Source organism: Rhinolophus sinicus, linkage group LG02 (genome assembly GCF_036562045.2).
Source record: "Rhinolophus sinicus isolate RSC01 linkage group LG02, ASM3656204v1, whole genome shotgun sequence".
Taxonomy (NCBI): domain Eukaryota; kingdom Metazoa; phylum Chordata; class Mammalia; order Chiroptera; family Rhinolophidae; genus Rhinolophus; species Rhinolophus sinicus.
Window position 1 is genome coordinate 154,375,708 of NC_133752.1, and position 22,012 is coordinate 154,397,719.

The window sequence follows — 22,012 nt, forward strand, 5'->3', positions numbered from 1 at the left end:
CCATGAGCAATGTATAAGGGTTCCAATTTCTCCATATCCTCACCGACACCTGTTATTTTCCATTTATTTATTTATTATTATAGCCATCCTAGTCAAAGAAAGAAAGACAACATATGATTTTGCTTAATATGTATAATCTAAAAAAAAAAAAAAAAAAAACCAAACTCAGATACAGAGAACAAACTGATGGTTACCAGATGGTAGGGGAGTGAGAAAGGTAAAGGGATTAAAAAGTACATACACATTGGCAGTTATAAAATAGTCAAGGGGATATAAAGTACAGCATTGGGAATATAGTCAATAATATTGAAATCACTATATGGTGGGTACTAGACTTACTGGGGGAATCACTTCAGAAGTTATATAAATGTCTAACCACTATGCTGTACACTTGAAACAACTATAATATTGTCAATTGTAATTGAAAAAAAAGAATTAACAAAATGAAGAACACAAAAATAAACCGTAAAAACAGACAGAAAACTTGATTCAGCTTACGTTGTTTCTTTTTTAAGTTATAAATGACATTCTAGTCATTCCTGAGACTATAAACTGGTAGCCCTTTTTTTTTCCTTTTTGAGCTTGAGTGTTGTTAAAGCTTCTCAGTCAAGGGAAGCTATCACAATACATAGTTTTCATGTTTCCGTAACACTTGTCACTACCTGATATTGTCTTACTTATTGCATCTCCATCTGCACAGAGACTCTCCCCTGAGAACAATCTCCTTGAGAACAAGGACTTTGGATATATCCATTGCTTTTATAACTGCCTGAACCATAGAAAACAATCAATAAATATTTGTTGAATTAATTTATTAATTATTGTTTTAGGTAAGAGTATTTCATGATTTTTTTTTTCTAATTTCATCAGAGGAAAGAAATATTAGCATTAATTTTGGAGATTAACATGGAGGCTGTTGCCTCTGTATTGATTTTTGAGACCAGAATTTGAATGATTAAGAAGCCATTCCTATCTGTGTCCATTCCTGCAGTGGAATAGTACAAACTTTGAAGGAGTATGGAAAGAGTTTGGTCAAAGTGTATAAACTTTCAGTCATAAGATGAGTAAGTTCTGGGGATCTAGTGTAGATATAACATGGTGACCATAATTAATAACACTGTATTGAATACTTGAGAGTAGATCTTAAGTGTTCTCACCACACCAAAAAAAAAATTAAGAAAGTATGTGGGCTGATGGAATTGTTAATTATCTTGATTATGGTAATCATTTCATAATGTATACATACGTATATTTAGCTATCATGTTGAACACCTTAAGTATATACAATTTTTATTTGTCAAGTATACCACAGTAAACCTGGAAGAAACAAAACATGCTTATTTTGAAAGTGAGTAAGAGGAGATTTTTATGAATGGCTGATTGTATATGGCCGTTTTATATGGCTACAGAACCAAAAAGTGAACAGAGCAATAAAAGCTTTAGAATATCTTAAATTTTTCTTAACTGTATGTTAGAGAAATAAAGCAAAGCATTGACTAATTGTTCCTGTTACCTGTATGTTCATCATTGAACATACTGAGAGGAATTAAAAAAAAAAATTTAGTTGGCTAGCTAGCAAACCAATGGGTCAGAAATATGGGAATAAAAACAGTTGTTCTTTTTGGAAATGGGGGAGGCAGGTGGCTTCACCGTGTTGTTACTCAGTGGTTTGCACAACAGCTGTTGGAGGCACCATTAAAAGTACACATCAAAGCTTGCAAAACCTCTGTCAAAAGTTTTTTCAAAAATCTGTTTAATTTTTTCTGTTTCTATAAAAATTAGGGGGAAGCATATTCCAAGTGAAGAAAATGCTTCAACTAGATGTCACCACGTGCTTTTAATTTCTGCCTTGAGAACACAGGTTCAGGGATCCATGATGCATCAGATACTATCAACCTAAGAGATGAAACAGTGTGGCTAACATTTGCTTTGGAATCTTGGATTTACTTACTGTATTATTATTGCCTTCAAGAGAGTTAAGGTACAGTCTTATCCTGAGAGGGAAGCTATGCCTAATTTTAGTAAATCTGATATCAATTCCATTTGATGGAATTAAAACATCTATCAAGCATACTGTGAAATTTTCAAAATCAATTAAATGGTTTACTCATTTTTAAATTTTTAATTAGTTTGGTCACAGTTCGTAATCAGAGCTACATATATGCCATTTAATATATGTTTTTATTTCAAGAAATAGTTCATTATATTTTCAAATATTTTCAGTGTTATAAACCATACTGTGCCTCAAATTAGGTGGGTTCCTGTTGAAATTTGACTAAATCATTTTATTTATTTTCCTTTTTTCTTTTCAACTAGCAAATGTTTCTTTTTGTTTATTTTGTTTATAAAGTTGATTAGAAAGATGTACTATCTTTGTTTCCCAGGAAAGCATTTGGAAGGTCTAAACAATACAAAAAAGAGAACGATCATCTTCTACTATAGCTCACTGTACGTACTTTTCTTCTGAGTGTGTTAATGAAAGAACTAAAGGCATAAAGATTACTGAATGAATGAATCAATGCAGACCCTCAGGATTCCTTCTATACACATTAGTTTTTCTCTCAACCAGTTTTCATGCTTAAGTAAATTATTTCCTTCTGCTCATCCAAAGCTGTAAAATGAATTTTCGAATAGTATAAACCAATCGAGAAAATTTAACCTTAGAAGAAATAGTTAAAAATGATTTAAAAAAAAATCAATCCACCACTACAATCCAGAGGTCTTTCACTCTCTCTAGTAAAACAAACAAACAAACATACAATAAAAGAGTAGGGACTGAGGAAAATTGAGAAATCCAGTGAAAATCACTACAACTTCTTGGTGTACACACTGTATAATTCCCATCAGCCCCTTGAGTGTGAGCAGAGGCTGTAAACATTATGGGATATCACACAGGTGAATCATCACTGGAATGTCTGTATTCATTTGTTATTGCTGCATAATAATTTACCACAAACTTAGAGGCTTATAGCAACTCATTTATTATCTCACAGTTCTGTATGTCAGAAGTCCAGGCACAGCGCAGCTAGGCTTGCGACTGAGGGTCTCACAAGGCCGAAATTTAGGTGTCAGCTGGGGCTGTGGTAGTATTTGATGTTTGGAGTACTCTTCTAAGCTAATCCAGGTTGTTGGAAGAATTCAGTTTCTTGTGGTTATACATCCGAGGTCCCAATTTTTCTTTCTGGCTGACAGCTGGAAGGTAGCTCTCATCTCTTCGAGGCCACCCTTAGGTCTTAGCCAATGTGGCCTTCTTACAACATGGTGGCTTACTTCTTTAAGCCCCACAGGAGAATCTCTCAGACTTCTTGTAAGAGCCCACCTTATTAAGTCAAGCCCACCCAGCACAGTCTCCTTGTTCATACTCAAAATCAGCTGATTAGGGACTTTGACTACATCTACAAAACTCCTTCAACTTTGCTAGGTAACATAATCTAATAATGGCCATGTCATCATGGGAGTATCATCTGGGTTTGGTTTGTGGTGAATAATTGCATAAAATACCATATGGTGAACATGACCCTATAAGCAAATGACTGTAGCAGGATTTTATAATAATCTATATAAATTTTAAATTTTATGTCACTTTATAAGTTACAAAGTACTTGTAAACATTCTGCATCATTTGATTTTCATGACTATCCATGTTACCGGTGGAAAAAACCAAGGCTCAACATGCTAAGAGATTGCCCAAAGCTTTACAGCAAATTAGTAATAGAGTTGGGCTTCAGGCCAGGGTCTTTTCCTGCTATAGTCTAGTCCTTTTTTGCTAATCCTTTCGTTTTCAAACTGTCTCAGGGATTCCTGCAAGAACTGAGGGTGACACTAAGAAGGTAGGACTAAGCTTCAATATGGCGGCTCTACTTTTGTTTGTTCCATGCATTGGGTTCTACACAAGCATCAATAACCAATGCATTGCACGGTGCCGCCTTGTTAAAGGTAAAAAAGAATGTTTTTTTTAAAAAAATGAGTTTGAAAAATGGTTTAGATAGCTGTATATAAAAAGCCAAGAGTCCTTTCTACTATAGTTTCATGAAGCTGTCATTTCTTGCAGCAGCTGTTGGACCTTTCATAAAAAAAGACAGAAAAAAAAACAGAAGAACCATATTAAATAGTTGGTTTGAAATGTACACTTAGGAAAATAATGACAAACCCCACCTCCTTCACTTTTTAAATAAGCGTAGAAAATTAATACCTTCTTAATGTCTGGTCTCTTATTTTTCTTTTCATGCAGGCATTGACTGGCAACAAAGTACATAGTTTCAATGGAAGCAAAATCAGTGTCATTCATCTTTTTATCAATGTAATCTTCAATTGTCTTTTCTTCATCTTCAATTTCTTCTTTAATATCTAGCTTTGAAATAAATGTTAAAACTTCAAGATATCAGAGCATAAATTTTAATTATTTAATCTACTTTATAATAACATGCACTCTTATTGTATTGCCTACCTTTATAAACTTATTAAGAATTGAAGATATACAGGAGAAACTCCCTATCTGTCTCTCTGTCTCTCTGTCTGTCCATCCATCCATCCATCCATCCATCCATCCATCCATCCATCCATACCTTCTAGTTACTTCCCGAAATTTACCTTCTAATTTTTGTATTTCTGTTACTCAGCTAATTGCTCTCGTATTCCCTATGCGCAGCCTTTACTAGGCTGCCAGCATAAAGCAGTCTGCTTCTTGATGTGCTCCTGATAACACAATTCCAACTTCTGAACCCAGACTTCCTCTCCCTTCACAGGCAAACTTCTCTATGGATACTCAAATTGTTGAATCAAAGAGAAAAAGGAAACAAGGAAAAGGGGGCAGGGCCGTGATAAAAAAGAAAAGAATAGGGAGAGGTATAGGGCTAGGATGGTATAGTGGGTTGAATGATGGCCCCCAAAAGATATGTCCAAGTTCTAATCCCCAGAACCTGTGAATGTACTTTATTTGGAGAAAAAGATCTTTGCAGATGTAATTAAACTAAGCATTTTGAGATGAGATCATCCTGGATTACCCAGGTGGGCCCTAAATTCAATGACAACGGTCTGTATAAGAGAACAAAACAGACACAGAAGAAAAGACAATGTAACCACAGAGGATGAAAATGAAGTGATACGGCAAGTCAACAGCTACCCTAAGATGGAGGAAGCAAGGAGAGATTCTCCCCTAGAGCCTCCAGAGGGAGTGTGGCCCTGACAAAACGTTGATTTCAGACATCTGGCTTCCAGAACTATGAGAGAATAAATTTCTGTCATTTTAAGTCTCAGTTTGTGGTGATTTTGTTTATGGCAGCCCCAGGGAACTAATACAGATGGAAAAGACTATTTATGTGAAGTCAATTAAAATTCTCCAGAGACTCTTCCAACAGATGAATTTTGAAAGTATTCGGGTGATGGCAGAATCTGGTGATATAAAGGTACTTTAAAGGATCACTCACTCTCTTTTAGTCATACTTGTATTATAATCTTATTATTTTATATCATACTGCATTCAGACCTTAAGAATAAGTGAAAGAATATAATCTTCCCTGAAGTTTTGATTTTCACTATTATATGATGATGCACAAAACTTGTGACTAAAATGGATTCTATTTCTGTATTTCATCCTTATTCAAACCAAAGTTTTGAGACTTTTATAATATTCTGAAGGAGAAAAAGTCTCAGGTAGAAGGATGGAAAATTCAGGCCTTTAGAAAGGTAGGCCTTGCTTAAAAGGTACAAGTTGCAAAGTAGCAAAATACTGGGTTCCTTCCTTCTTCTCTTCTCTTCTCTTCTCTTCTCTTCTCTTCTCTTCTCTTCTCTTCTCTTCTCTTTTTCTCTCTCTTTCTTTCTACTGTCCTCCAGTATTTTAAATCAATCTATACACGTTCTCTGCATAATTCAATCTACACCCAAAGCGTTATCTATGCCTATGCACTAATGGCTCAAAAATTGTATCTGTAGCACAGGCTTCTTTCCTGACCTCCAACTACCACTGAGACAGAGAATTTCATTTTTTTGCTGAAAACAAAATTTCACTGTGTGCCACTGTAAGAAATTCAATGTTATAAAAATAATTTTTCACAATACTATGTTCTATAAATATACTTTTATGGGAAATATTATCTAGCATGTACTACTGCAGTACTTACATATCCAGGGAACCAAAGGAAGTTTTATAGTGTACAGTTTTATAAGGACATCTGTAGCCATGTTATAATATATAGACATTGTACTCAGGGCTTTTCTTGAGAGTATGGTATCAAGCCCTTGAGCACATACAGTATACATTTAGAGTTCTTCTGTTTTTAAATTTTTGTAAGAGTCTATTTGAGCCAAACAACAAATACCAAGGAGCGAGATCTCAAATGCTCCAGAGAATAACAGTTTTGCATCTTCTTTTATGCATTTGAAATTACTGTGAGGAAGATCACATGGAGGTGGGAGAAAACAAGGCAGGGATTGGGTTACAGTATAGTTAAAGAGATTACATGCTCTGTTGAGTGTGGTTATAGTTTATTTCAAAGGTGTGTCAACCTAGAGGCACAGAAACAATGGATGGGGCCAGCTTAAGGCAAAGATAACCTTTTGCTAATGAAGTTATATGCCTGGGGTGTGACTACCGACCATGACCTGCCCAGTGAGGAATTTACAATCAGATCACCTGTGAGATTACTTTCCATAGAACCTCTTGTTTTATCCACAGTTCCCCATTTTTGTCATAAACCAATGCAAAGTATGGACTGACGACCAATCTATGGTTAAAGAGTGTGGTCTCACAGCACAAGGAAGAGTCATTCCTAGGAAATCTCAGTATGGACGTTGTTATCTTGTTGACCTGTAGGAATTGGGCAATACTGTAACCATGGGATCTGAGTTGAGGCTGAATTTTTCCCAAAAAGGGAAGGGCAATATACCTTTTGACTTTCTAATCCTCATTCTAGGAAAATAATCTGATATAGGTACACATATTGTCTGAATTTGTCACACTGGTTTGTCCCATTAGAACACATAAATTAGAATAAAGTGAGTGTAGTTCTTTAACTAATTTTAAGAAAAACTTATACATGATAGCAGGTATTTCTGTAAATCTTTAATTTTATAAAAAGACCCTCTAAATTCTTAAAATTTACTGTATAGGAAAAAAGGGGCATGGCATAATTTTCCTATAGCTTTAGCATTCAGTTAGTTTATTTACGTAAAGGTCGATGAATGCGGGATATAACACATACCATGTTTCCCCGAAAATAAGACCTAGCCAGACCATCAGCTCTAACACGTCTTTTGGAGCAAAAATTAATATAAGACCTGGTTTTATATTACATTATATTATATTAGATAAGACCGGGTCTCATATTAAAACAAGACTGAGTCTTGTATTAATTTTTGCTCCAAAAGACGCATTAGAGCTGATGGTCTGGCTAGGTCTTATTTTTGGGGAAACACAGTAGGTGATGTTTTCTATGATAACTTTATAAATAAAATACTCCATAATAGAAGTGGATAGAGAATTTTACTGGCAATTCTATTCTGATATATATTTAAATGGAAACCATGTTGTTTTTCCTCTGTGAGTTGAAAAGGCTATTAGTAACCACCTGTAAAGCAACAACAACAACAACAACAACAAAATACTGGAAACGACCTCAGAAATCATATAGTTTTATGCTGATTCCACCCCCAAAGAAACTAGAACACAAAATATATAAATGACTTTTCCAAGCTTCACTGGCAGAGTTGAGATTAGAAATACTTGATGCTCTTTCCGTATGCCACTGTGTAATTGCCAATAGAAAATTACATTGCTAGAGGCTAAATTTACACATATAAATTTAGATTATAAATGCAAAGAGAAAAGGACTGGAAAAAAAATGAATCTTTCACTTACCAATAACTGAGGTTCACGGTGTTCGTCCACAGCTGGAAGTCCAGTTATTACTTCTAGTAAAACCTATAAAAACAGAAACCAAATCCATTAATGTGACACTTAAGGCAACATACAGAAACCACAAGAAATATGAATCCTGATTATGAAATATAATTAATCATTTCCACACACTGCCTTATGTCTTTTAGGCATTAAAGCAGAAAGAACCTGAGCTGTCATTTTCACCATCCTTCCTTCATGGATACCTTGGATCCCACCCGTTCCCACAAGCAGTTCTTTCCTATTGGCAACTTACTAAACAATCAGCTCCACTCAACATGTGTTCTGGACGCACCTTTTCCTGTACTTGTAGGCATGTCTTCACAAGAATAATTTTTTTCTGGCTCTTAGGAGAATACTATTTTCTAAACCTTTGGCATATCCCACACCCTGTGCATTGACATCACAGTGCTATGATGTTAACTTTCCATATATAAAACACATAGGAAAAAAATAAGATGAAGAAGCACCCGATTTCTCCAATCACTCCCACTCACTCCTCATTCTATCTTAAAAGTTACCAGGAACAGACTGGTAGATCAGAAAATGCCAAAGCGTTATTCCCTTTAAAAGTATTTCATTTTTAAAATGTGACGCTAAAGTGCATCGTGTGTGACATGGTTTATGTTACAGTGTCATATACCTCATGAGGTTAGTGGGGCAAAAAAATAATTTCTTGCACTAATTTCAGCAATCACTTTAAAAGTTTTATAAATTTGGATAAATTTGTATAACCTTCTCATTTAACTAGAGGTTAAAGTGAACACTTCACATCTTTACATAAGAGAGCTAAGCAGGACAGGTATATTCAAAATGTTCTGCTTGAATTTCCCCACTATTTTCAGAGTGATTATTGAAACTTACCACACCAAAGCTGTAGATGTCAGATTTGGGTGTTATTTCTCCTCGCAAAGCTTCAGGTGCCATGTAAGCTGTTGTTCCTACAATTCTGCTAGTCATAACCGTCTGGGCAAACTTCTCAGAAGCCCGTGCAAGCCCAAAGTCAGATATTTTGGCTGTAAAGTTTTCATCTAGTAAGATATTGGCACTGAAAAAAATGTAAAGTTTGGAGAATATAATAGTTTTCTTTTTAGGCAAGTCATACATCCTTACGTGTATGAATCTATGCACATATATATTTACAGAGTATACCATTTTATATTATACATCATAAAAGCCTACATACATAAAATGTGTGTAAATCTAGATTTCAGATTAAAGCTCAAGAGAAACAACTGTCTTCCTTTCTGCTCTTGAGGAAAAATTTTAGGAGAATAAAAATCAAATAGTACTGTTTACATTAGTGAGAGATATTTTCATTATTTCACAAATAATTTATTACAGGGTAATTTCCCTTAGTCTCCTAAATAGCCATTCTTAATTCCTTTCCTAGCACTTATAAATTCATTTAAAAACAGATTTCCAACCCAAATAGCTCAGCTATACAGTTCTTTATTCTTTTATTTTTGTACTATCTGAAATCTTTCAAAGAAGAAAGAATATACCTAAAAGATCTTCATTCATTCATTACATGCATTCACTCATATACTCATACTTTCCTTCCACAAAACTTATTGAGGACTCCCTATGTTTCATAGTATTTAAGCTCAGTGCTGGGCATGAGGGGAATCTTCCAATCTTGTCTGTGACAAAGGTACAGAAATAATTTTTAAAAATCCAGTTAAGTCCTCCATAATGGAGATATGAGGTACCAAATGCAGAGAACAAGCACATGACTGGGAGAATGGGAGAAAATTCCAAGCAAAATTGTGCTGAGTCTTGAAGGATTATTAGAAGTTGATGGTTAAATCAGAGAAAGAAGGGCATTTCAGGCAAATGGAGCAACGTGTAGATAGTGATGAAAACATAAAAACACATGACCAATTTCAAGAAACTGGTATCAATGGAACATTTGAAAAAACTGAACTGTATCTTGTGAACAACAGGATACCAGCTGAAGTGTTCATAGTAGAGAGCTGAGGTTATCCGGCTTGATTTCTGGGACCATAACCTGGCAATGTAGTAGTGAATAGATGGGAACTGGTACAGACTGGTTTGAATTAATGTAAATGTGAGATAGTGAGGATGTAAATAAAGGCAGAGCACTGGGGAGAAAAGGGACATCTATAATCCTGGAGTGCGCTAGGTTAAGATATGCATGTGAAGAGTGAATAGTGACTAGTGAAGAGTAAATTATTCTTTAAAGATGGTTTTCCTAAAGCATTTACCTTTTAATATCTCTATGAATTTGATGGTTTTCATGTAAAAAACTGATGCCATTAGCTGCACCCTGAGCAATCCTGCATCTCGTGTGCCAAGCAAGTGGTGGGGTATCATCCTTATGAAGTAAGAAACAAACCAATTAAAAAAAATAGGAAGATAAAAATGTCTATAGAAATGTATAACAGAAAAATTTTCTAAGCAATTACTGAAAATATTATATCACTAAGAATTTAGGACTCTAACTTTTTTTTAAAGTTGTTAAAAAGTAATCTCTAACTAAGATCAAATGGGGTTAGCATTTCTCATTTGACAATAATAATATTTAAGAGCATTTTCAAAGTCTAGCCTTGACAGATAATTTTACATTTTAGATCATCACCTAATATGATGGCAATCCCAGTTTTTTTACACATGAACTGTGTATTTCTCATAGAGCAGGTAAAATATTAAGGTTAATACAATTTAAATGATCCTGTCACAAAGTAAGGATTAGTATCCAACACGGAAACAGAAAGCCAAAAATCTGAAGAACAAACATCTTACCAAGCAAGACAGTCTGTCTAGCAATGAACCATTAGGCATGAAAACATATACTAAGCAGAGGTCATCTCCATCACTTGAGAAACCAAGGAGTTCTACTAAGTTTTCATGTTGGCACCTGTGACAGATAATTTTCCACTCAAAATTATTATGATACATACATATATTCAGCTATAGGTTGGAAGTCATTCAGTTTAGCACTTTAAGAGAAAAAAGAAGCAAGAGAATAATAATATGCTATATATCATTATAATGTGATATATGCTTACATATGTTCGTTATAACTGTTCGTAATTTTCTGCGGACAGTTCCCCTTTTAGTCAACACCGATCAACATCAGAAGCAAAACCTCTTTCTATTTTAAAGTAAAAGCTGAATAATTCAGACTACTGGAACTTGTGATTGTTTGTTTAAGGACTAGGCTAATGTTTACTATTGTTTAGCATAATTTTCAAACAAGCAAATTTAGCACAAACAAGATTTCAAGAAGTCTGTTGAAACTTGTATGACAACCCTTTCAAAAATTCTCTAACATATCCAAAGCACTGATTTACATACATCTGATTTTTAATCACATCTAATTGACTCATCTCTGATCTTTAACTATATCTGATTATTTATGAGCTTTTTTTATGTACTTGAGAGTAATAAAAGAAAGCTGAAGTATAGCAAAACTGCAGGCATCTGTGACACAGTAGGAAAAAATGTGGACTCAGTTCAAAGTACCAAGTTTAAAGTCCAGCTCTGCCACCTCCTGGATATGTGACCTATAGCAAATTAACTCACTGAGCCTCAGCAACCTTACCTGCTAAGTGGAGATAGTAATACCTATTATGTAACATGGATGCTGTGAGAATTAAGTGAGTAAATATATATGAGAACCCAGAAATATACTGAGCATAAATATTGCACCCAAGTGCTTACTTATTTTCTTCATTCAAAATGATCTATATTTCTGGCTTTTCATTATTCAAATTGGATTTTGATTTGAAATCAGTCTATCCTCAAAAACATTTTACAGAGTACAAATGTTTCAAAATTATTTTCAATGACATGGGGAAAATGTTACACATACATCATGAAGTAAGTACATCAAATATTAGCAATGGTTATCTCTGAGTGATATATTGAAGAGATTATTTTTATTATTTTAAAAATATTCTCCTCTATTTCCCAGATTATCTACTTTGAACAAATAGTGAAAGAATTTTGATTTTTTCATCAGCAAGCACTATTTTTACTGTGAATTAATTCCAGTCTATTATTTATTTCTTGAGTTAAGCAAGCAGAATTGGTGATTTATAGCAGTGGGTCTAATAAGTGTAAGTTGGTAAATCCCATTAGTATTCAGATGAAAAACTCAAACTGTAGAATCAGACAGATCTGGATTTGAAACCTGCCTTTAATATTTATTGGCTATATGGCCTTGAGCAAGTTATTTAATATTTCTAAACATCAGTGAGGAAAAAAAAAAGCGTGGGGAGGTTACAACAGATGTGAGGATTAAATGAGACAATGCACCTAAAGTACATTGCACAGGGTCTGGCATATTGTATACACTCAGGTATCAGTCACTATAATATTAGAATAAATTTTCTAATTTGTTTCTCCTACTCTTCTTGATGATGCCCAACAATTTTCAAGCATACTGGGTCAATGCCTTTTAAGCATTCTTGCATATGACACTTCCCTGGTTTATGGGTGTTAACATATCCAAGGGCCGATTAGTCTATACGTTTTTTTCCTGTCAGTGTGCGTGGTGGTATAGTGGTGAGCATAGCTGCCTTCCTGTTGTATCTCTATAATTTATCTCTAATGAATTCCGGGAGCAGAAAATTTAACAATGGGAGACAGTTGAAATTCCATGTAACTTTGCTATGATTTAAAATAATTTAATCAGGGAAGGAATACGTAGTCATTGAATTGTAGAATCAAAGTTCTTTCAATTCCTCTAATCTAAGCCCTTTATTTTAATTTTATATACGTGAAAATATCCCTAGCTCATGGCACACTCTAGGGAAGAAACCAGGTCCCCTAGTCCATGTTTCACGCTTTTCCACTATACCCCAACATCAAATTAACTTACTTTGCCATTACTTTTATTTCTTGATCAAACTGTTGTTTCAGTTCTTCAGTACTAATGTCAACCATCTAAAAAAAAAAAAAAAAAATGATATGCAGTATAACAATACAATTGTCCCAAAGCTCTGACAGCTAGAAGAGGTCTCAGAAATCAGCAGGCTGAACCTGCTTTCCTTAAAACAGTATGGCATTATTCTCCCCATTTCATAGAATTGAAAACTAGAAACATTAGTGATTTGCTCAAGGTTCCATGGCTGGTTTGTAGAAGGACAAACCCTTATAAACCATGTAACCATACAAACCTCACTGAGTTATTGTGGGAACAAAAAGAAATACTGAGACTTCACTGAAAAAAACATTTTGAAAAAAAATAATTATGTGTTGCGGAAAACATAAGTTAATTTGCAGGCAAAAAGAAAAAAAAAAACCCCATAAAAGTATGTGCAGCATGTATAACAAAATGTCACTATCTTTAGCTTATAAATATGTATTATATTCATATTTGTAGACTATAACAGATTTAGAAAGTAACAAATCAATGCGTAATAGGTGAACCCCCCTTAATAGAAATGGGAACAAAGGACATAGACAAGAACATTTTCAATCTTTTTTACTTAATGTATATTTTATAAGCTTTATTTATTTTATTAAGCAGGATGTGGTACCATCTGGTGGTCTGCTATCCCTTTTTATTTTTTTAGATTATTTTTTATTTTTTTTTCAGTTACAGTTGACATTCAACAAGCTTTATTTTTAAATGAGAAAAGTAATATAAGAAAGTTATTTTACAAAATTTTCTTAGTATCTTACTATTTTAATCTTGATTATTCATGAAGCACTGTGTAAAGCAGGGCTTCTCAATTTTATTTTGTGAATCTTCCACAATTATATGTGTAATTGTATGTATGTGTGCAGAACTACATTGTTGTAGGGGTTGAGCCCACAGCTTTCCATGGATTTTTAAATGTTAACACTACCAGCTTAAAATGATGGTTATTTAAAGAAAATGTGCACTGAAATAATATAGTTCCTAAAGATTAATTTAAACCTGATTATACAGCAACTCTTCCTTTAAATCTTTTTATTCCTGAAACTATAACTTACTGCTGCCAGCTTCTTCACTGCCACAGTTCTGTTGTTCACACAGCCTTTATATACAACTCCAAATCCGCCCTCTCCCATTTTGTTACCACCGACAGAAATGGGTCGTTCATCAAAGTTATTTGTGACACTCTTCAATTCATAAAATGAAAAACTGTGGAAACCTATAATGTCAATAAAGTAAGGAAAAAAGTGCTTCAATAAAAAAGAAATTGGTTTTAATAATATTACTGTTTTCTCTTTAAATATTTACTACTTAGATTAGGCACAATGGGAGAGAGCAAAATTATTTTTTTTAAATAAAAATTTTATCTTTATCTTGAGAATTCTGTTTGGTGATCCTCCACCCAAAACTTTAGTCACTTTATTTTCTTTATAAAATAATCCTTTCACGTTATATAAATATTTATTTATTGCCTCCATTCACTGAGAACACACTGACTTATACAATGAAAATGGTGCTTTAGTAAATCAGGAGGAAAAAAAAATCCACAACAGAACTATTGCCAGTACGCACAAACAAAAGGAGAAACTTGTTTAAAGCAGTGATAGTCTTAATGGCAAACCAGTAGTGGAATGCACTGCAAATGTTACTTACGTGTGTCATTGACTTCTAAACTTTCTGGAGTTGAGGAGTCAGGCGGCATATAGTTTTGTTCAGGACTCTGTACAGGTATCACAGATGTCCTGTCTTTGCCATAGAGAGGCATTTCTTTTTGTTGAACTGTTACAGCTTCTTTAGAAGGCAGTGTATTAACAGTTTTGGGAACAGCATCTGCCAAATGAAGTAAGATACAAGTTGCCCTTCCATAAGAAAAAAAGTGTTTGTGAAAAATGTAACATCATTCCAGTCCCATATCCTCACAGCACACCCAAGAAGCTACCTACTAAGAATTTTGTTTTGATAAAAGATGGGTAGAGTGGGTAAAGAAGTATTTTCAAAAAGTGGTCCATGAGCCACCTGTGTCAGAAGCCCTGAAATATTTGTTTAAAACATAGACCTTGAATCCAATTCCAGAATTCTGATAATGAGATCTGTAATAGAGCCCAGGAAACTACCTGTTTAACAAGAACCCCAGGTGATTCTTATGCACACTGAAGGGCGAGAACCACTGGTGTAAATGGCACTAAAGGGAAAAAGTAAGGTTATGGGAAAGGCAACTAGACACTAACCCACCAGAATACAGTATAAGGAAATCATGATCACAGAGTCCCATTGGGCTAGAAATTGAGGGTGAAAACAAGACAAGAATTCATAAAAAAACACCAAAATCAAAAACCAAAACTAAAACCCAAAACTAATTTCCATTCTTCTAATCTTCCTACTGACACAAAACTACCTTACTTTAACGTAGGGTCAGACTCAATCACAAAACCTCTGTCTCCTTAACAGCAAGTCTGCATACAGTGCCCTAGGTCCTGGGTGCTTGTTAAAGACTTGGGGACAAAGTTGAAAGAATGAAAAGTAGTCTCAAATGTCAGGTGCATCTACTATGAGAAAAAAGGAAGAGTAAGAAGAAACGTTTCTATTTCTGCCACTTGTCTTTCCACCTAATTGTTGATGCCCTAGTCACACTCAGTTTACCTGGTAGCAAAAGACTCGCGGGGGCAAAAAACTCAGTTTGGAGCAAAATATCCACGAGATCACCAACTGTGCAATTTGTGGTGCCCCAGTCGAACAGTAACTCACAAGTGGGACTTTTTCCAGTTTGAAGTAATGCTTCAAATCTCCTTAAAAGCAAGTAACAGAGAAAGAAAATTAGTATATAAATCGAGTTAACATGAAAATAGTAAATCATATCCCCTGCCCCTATCTCACCCACAGCACCTCCTGTAATATTAAAGGAAAAGGCCAGAAAGAAAGCCCCAAGAATTACAGAGAACAGGAAAGATAGGTAGAAGGAAAAAAGATGCTGAAGGTAATGATAACAATAGTTAACACACACTGAATACTTAGTATTTGCTCAGTGGGCTACAGGATGCATATACATGAACCACTGAATTCTCAAAGATACTGTGAGTATCATGCTAATTTCTAATGAGAAAGTCAGGCGTGGACAGGTAAAGTAGCCAGCCCACAGATATGGCCAATAAGCTGTACCGAAACTGAGATACAAATTCAGATTTTACTTGACATAAGGGTGTGCTCTCAACCTAGTGAGCTGAATTACTTCCCCACCTGATGTATTAACTCTATTAGCTATATTATTTTTGACAAACCAACCTGCTTAAAGAAATAGAATATACATAAACTTGGAGAAGTATTCCTTTGATCTTAACTATATTTTAATTAAATTAAAAGAAAAACACAGATCAGCTTTTATTCCTATTTCTTTAAAAATAAGTTTTGAAAAATAACGTTTAAAAACTTAAGCAATACAGTTTTTTTATGTTTTTCCTCTAAATTTTATTTTGAAAACTTTCAAACCTACAGAAAAGCTGAACAAATAATACTATGAACAACCATTTACTCTTCATGTAGATTTACCAATTGACCAATTGCTAACATTTTGTCCTGTTTGTGCTCTCGCCCTCTATCTCTGTGTTCTGTGCTTTCGAGTGCAGACCAGATGCTTATAGAATGTCTCACAGTCTAGACTTCTCTACTTTCTCATGATTAAATTCTGGTTAAAAAATTTCTGTAAGAACACTAAAGAGGTGACAACGTGTCCTTCCCACTGTATCATATCTAGAGGCACATAATGGCAATTGGTGACGCGAAGTTTGATTACTTGGTAAAGGTGTACTTCAGATCTTTTCTCTCTTTTTATAGAGAAATGTTTCTATTTCCCCTTCATAATTCATAAGCAACCTTTGGATAGTACTTTCAAATCTTGTGCATATCTTGTTCATCAATAATCTTTCACTTTGCAGTTTTAGCACTTACTGATAAGCCTTGCGTGAATCAATTACTCATTGGTAGTTGTAAATTGGTAACTTTCTAATTTTATCATTCTTTCAATAATTATTTGCTGCCATTATTCTGCAAAAAAGAGCTTTTCCTCCCCACCACCACTGCCTCAATTAACCTCTAAAAGTTTATAATAGTAATATCAATAAACTATCGTTAAAAATAGGCTTTCAAACTTTAAACTTAAGCTTCTTCTCAGTGATCTAAGATGTTCATCCTTCATATGAGGAAGTATTTCTTGGAAGGAAGCTACAATTTTAGGTTCTTTATTAGGTTAACACTGACAATCACAAATAAATTTTTTCCTCTTGGTTCTAAAGGTAGATATTGACATAGGTTTGAGCTGAAATAACAGACAAAAATCTGTACTTATATCTGTACTAAATAAAGCAGAGATGAATAGAGATAAAAAATAGAAACTATTGGAAGTAAGTGTTGAAAAGTTCTGGCGAAGAACTAAGAATTCTGTCACAGATGTATACATTTACAAGCAACTATAAAATGTCGATTTGAATTCCCAATATACACTGTTAAAGTGAATTAGAGATTCACACACTTAGAAGTTTAGGCTTCAAAATTTTACTAGTGATTCCCATGATATTCTTATGTTACTTCCGTCTGGAACTGACAAGTGTAGGGCAGAGTGAACCGTACTTGGCTTGCCAAACAGAGAACTAGAGTAAAAGTGGGAATCTTGATTCTAACCCAAAAACTTATTTGCAAGTTCACAATCTTAGCCTAGCTGAATAAAGCAAAAATTGCAATTAAAAAAAAAAAAAAAAGGCAGGGTGGGGGCTGTTATTTATTACCATTATCTCCCATAGAGAGAGGTTTATTTTCTGAACAGCAATACTAGACAATATTTATATATACTAATCATTCTAGATTGTATGTAAGAATTTAAAAAGAAAAAGAATTTTATATTTTACCTTATGTGAAACTGATTGTATCTATCATCACCAGATGGTTTTTTAATAGCTACTGCTAGCTTCTTCCATCCTTCTTGAGGGTCAATAAAATCTGACAGCTTCCTAATTAGTCCAACATTGAGGCAGCGAACATATGTCGATGGTGTTACGGGTTTGTTCATCTTCTAGTCCTATAATATGAAAAGTTCTCATTAAAATTTTACAGTAGTTTTAGCAATGACATTTGTAAGCTTATATATCACTCTTTGTTATAACATATGAAATGTTGGCAACTGATTACACCATAATTAAGGAATACTCCAAAGTCAATTACCATTGACCTTAACAACATGAGTTTGAACTGCACAGGTCCACTTATATGCAGATATTTTTTCTATAAATACTAGAAATGTATTTTCTCTTTCTTATGATTGTCTTAATATTTTCTTTTCTCTAGCTTACTTTATTGTATGAGTAAAGTATATAATACATATAATACAAAATATGTGTTAATCAACTGTTTATGTTATTGGTAAAGCTTCTGGTCAACAATAGGTTAGTAGTTAAGTTTTGGGGGAGTCAAAAATTATACTTGGATTTTCGACTGTATGGGGGATGGGGACCCATAACCCCTGCGCTTTTCAAGGATCAGCTGTAGTTGATATCACAAGAAGAAATTACAATTGTGGTTTATTTGTCTATCCTCTGGGCTTCCTTTCTTTCACCACCTATAACATCAATAAAAAAATTAAAGGATTTTTTTTTTCTGACACTGACATTTTCTGAGTGAAATTTACCAAAGGAGCAAAAAGCTTACTTTTTCAGAAAAATTCCTGTGAACGTATTCAAGAATCAAATCTATTAATGAAAAAGATTTATTTTTCAATTTAAAATATTTTCTCAATCGGTAGTTATTTACTATTAAACATTTATGCAACACTTTTTGGTGGAAGTGAAAAAAATATATATATCCTGAAATAATTGATGTAGCATGAAAAGACACCCACCAACTGTTCACATAACATGTTCTTCCTTGACTCCTTCATATTTATTGAGTCTATCACCTGTCTGATCACAATACAGTTCCTACTAAGCCAAACCCTGTGGTTTACCACTTTAACTACTTACTCTCTAGACAGAACTTTATTCCCCTTTTTCTTCTGATACTCCACCCTGGAGAGCTGCACCTGGGGACAATCTCACAATTTTACTTGTACACCAGCACTGCTTAATACAGCTGTAGAGAACTAGGTAACTGAGTAGAATGGGGTGAATACAAATTTATGGCAACCCCCTTTCCACTGGGCCTTCAACACTGCTGTGAATCCTTGTCTTTACCCATTGTCCTCAGCGACTATGTCACACCTTTACCTCTCTCCATGTGGTTTTATTTGATCTCCATGGTCCCATATCTTTCTCAGCAGGCGGTCACCTTTCCTTCTAATTAATCAAGACAAATAGATTCAGATATTCTCCTGCCAATTATTCTCCTTTTCCCCTATATATTTTTATTTTTAAGATGCAATATAACTAATTTTTGGAGTATAGAATATATTTATGTGGTACAAAATTCAGAAGCTATAAAAGAGTAAGAAGCAAAAAGTCTCTCTGTATCCTCTGTATTAGCATTTTCTTCTCTTTGGCCTTCTTTGACCATTACATCTACGTAGGTCTATCTGCCCTCAACCTAAATATCTTTCATTACTGCACAATTTATTTGTAACCATATATTTATTTGTTCAGTTGTTTACTGTCACCCCCATTAGACTATGAGTTCCACGAGTTCAGGGACTATGATCATTTTATTTACTAATATATAACTAGTGACTAGCACATTGTAGATAATGGTGTTGTTACATGTTCCTGCCCAGTACCATGCGAGGTGATTTATGTATTTCACTTAATCCTCAAGGTGACTAAGCAGTTTTATCATCTCTATTTCACAAAGGTAGTAAGTAAAAGAGCTAGGACTTGAACCCATCCATATCTGACTTCAAAATTCATGCCTTATGTCCCTGCTTCTATAACGCAATGCATTGTTCATTTCACTCTCTTTTCTAGACAGACCAGTCATTTCCTCTATCCATTCATACATTCAAAAAAACATACATGTCAGGCTTTGCACTAAGTAATAGGAGCTACAGAGAAGAGAAAAATCTTTGTTTTCAAGCTGTTCAGTCTAGCAGGGGATAAAACAATTACAGTGAAATGTTGCAAGAGGTATGTTTTGGGGCCCAGAGAAGCGACATCAAGCCAAGCCAGTCCGAAGGAGGAATATCAAGACAGATTTGGGTGGGTTGGGAGGTTGGAAGGATGAATGAAAAGGAATGAGGATAAACTCAAGGAAACTCCAGGCAGCAGGGACAGCACAGGGGAGCATGGGTTAGGCTCAGGCCAAGGGTTTGCTATGGCTGGACCCCAGGATGCATGTCATTAAGTAGTAAGAGGTGACGCTGGAGAAGTGGACAGGGCCAAATCATCATGTACCTCATATGCTATGACAAGGAGTATAAACTTTATACTAAAAGTTATAGGACTTTAAGGAAAGGTGTTATTTGGCTAAGTGGATTCCTCTGGATAAAAAATTGAAGGGATGTATATTTACACAGGGAGACCAGGTTGAAAACTTTGCAATAATCTAGCAGAAATGTAAACCTGAAAAAAGTATATGGTCAGGGAATGCAGAAGAAAACATTCAAACATTGAGGAGACTGCATCTGATCTTAACTTCATGAAAGATCAGACACTACAGAGAAAGAAGAGTGAGGGAAACAAAGAAGGTGATTAAAGGTCTGAATCAATGAGAAAGTCAGCCACTGGTATATCTGTAGGAAAACATTCCAAGGGCCTGAAATGGGTCATTGAGAAAAAGCCAGGAGATAGTGAGACTGGAGAGGGAGTAGGAAAGTAGCAGATTAGATGAGAGAGGTAACAGAGCTAGGTCTCCTAGAGCTGTATACTTTGTATTGACTTTGTTGATCCTTGAGCAAGATAAGAAGACAGTGGAGGCTTTAAGAAAAGGAGAGTCTGGCTCTAAACTGAGGTCTTAAAAGGACACTGGGGCTGCTGCTGAGAATAAAGCCTCCTGGAATAAGGGCAGAGAAGAAGGAAGAAACCAGTTTAGTAGAGTAATCCAGTAGTCCAGGTGGGAGGTACTGGCAGCTTGGACCACAGAGGTAGCAGAGAAGGTAGGAAGCCCTGGGATGCTCAATATTTTCCGAGGTAGAGCAATGAGAATCCTATTTGCTGATATGAAAGGTGAGAAGATGGCATCAAGGTTTTTGGCCAAAACAAGTTTCCTGACATTTACTGAGATAGGGAAGAGTGTGGAAGGCACACGTTTGGTCTGGAAGAGCATGAGCTCAGTTTGGATAGGTAGAAAGTACACTTCAAACGAATGTTTAGCTTGCGAACAGGAGAATAAAACAACTCTGAACTTTCTGACAGATCTCTTCCAGGCCTACTCCAGAAAGAAAGGGCAAGGCAGATTTAAATGTTCTCTGTTCTTAGGGTTCCCTGGGGGCAGATGCGTTTTTGAGGCACTAATAAGAGCTATTTGTTCCCATTCTAAATGGCTACAACGCTTCCTCAATTTCTCAAGGTCTGCTTTTCATTTCTGTTTTCTCTCTTGCTTCTAGGCTGTCAAGTACACTTTCCCCATCTGATAATGCACTTATCCGAACCTTACAACTCCTCTCCACTTTCTAAGTTCCTGGAAGCTGGGAAGCCAGAGAAACAAACTAATTAGAATCTTGTGCAGGCTCAGAATGTCTCCCAAGCAACAAGCATCTCTGCTGGGCGCGGGACTTACTTCCTGGTTCTCAGGAAAAAAGATTTCATTTTGTAAACCGGCACTCGGATGGAACACAACTCATAGGAGTTGAGACTCGGGGCGAGGAACGACTGAGCCACAGAATGTTGGGGGACGCTTCTCCACGCCCCAGATTCCTCTTCAGGTCCCACTAACTTTTTGATCCCCAGGGACCCAACCAAATCTTTACCCAGGACCAAGCTCGGTCCACGCAACCTAGTTCCTCCCGAACTTCTCTCACTTGGAAGATAAGAGGCGAACTTCCTTCCGAAACGGTCCCTTAACAACCCTGGGGCTGGGAGACTGAGGCCGGGGCGCGGACTTCGGACAACCTGCGGTGAAGGATGCGCGCACAGTCGGAAATCCTTACCTGCCCAGACGCGGGGCACAGGAGGCGGACTGGACCCCGCCCGGTAGTGCCAGCCGGCGAGGAACCAGGGCGCGGGGCGGGGCGCGGGGGGGCGGGGCGGGGCGTGACGGGAAGGGCTCCCCACGCCAGGCCCCGCCCTTCCCTTCCTCCTGGCCCCTGCGGGCGGCGTCGC

General features: G+C 35.7%; 1 protein-coding gene across 2 annotated transcripts; it reads right to left on the bottom strand.

The window, feature by feature from the left end:
* Positions 1-120: 120 nt before the first annotated feature.
* IRAK4 (interleukin 1 receptor associated kinase 4) lies at positions 121-21,969 on the bottom strand. 2 transcript variants are annotated; one of them, XR_012494007.1, is made up of 12 exons: positions 21,841-21,969; positions 17,681-17,850; positions 15,426-15,571; positions 14,439-14,615; positions 13,844-14,004; positions 12,744-12,808; positions 10,661-10,775; positions 10,123-10,232; positions 8,759-8,942; positions 7,856-7,918; positions 4,193-4,347; positions 121-4,063 (listed from the first exon to the last, which is right to left on the bottom strand). XR_012494007.1 is itself a non-coding variant. In XM_019748454.2 (12 exons), exons 2-12 carry the CDS (start codon positions 17,839-17,841, stop codon positions 4,028-4,030), a joined length of 1,377 nt encoding a protein of 458 aa, XP_019604013.2. In that variant the 5' UTR covers positions 17,842-17,850; positions 21,841-21,968; the 3' UTR covers positions 122-4,027. The 2 variants fall into 2 exon arrangements, 1 of the variants encoding a protein (XP_019604013.2); XM_019748454.2 differs by having other exon boundaries at positions 122-4,063; positions 4,193-4,351; positions 21,841-21,968.
* Positions 21,970-22,012: the final 43 nt, after the last annotated feature.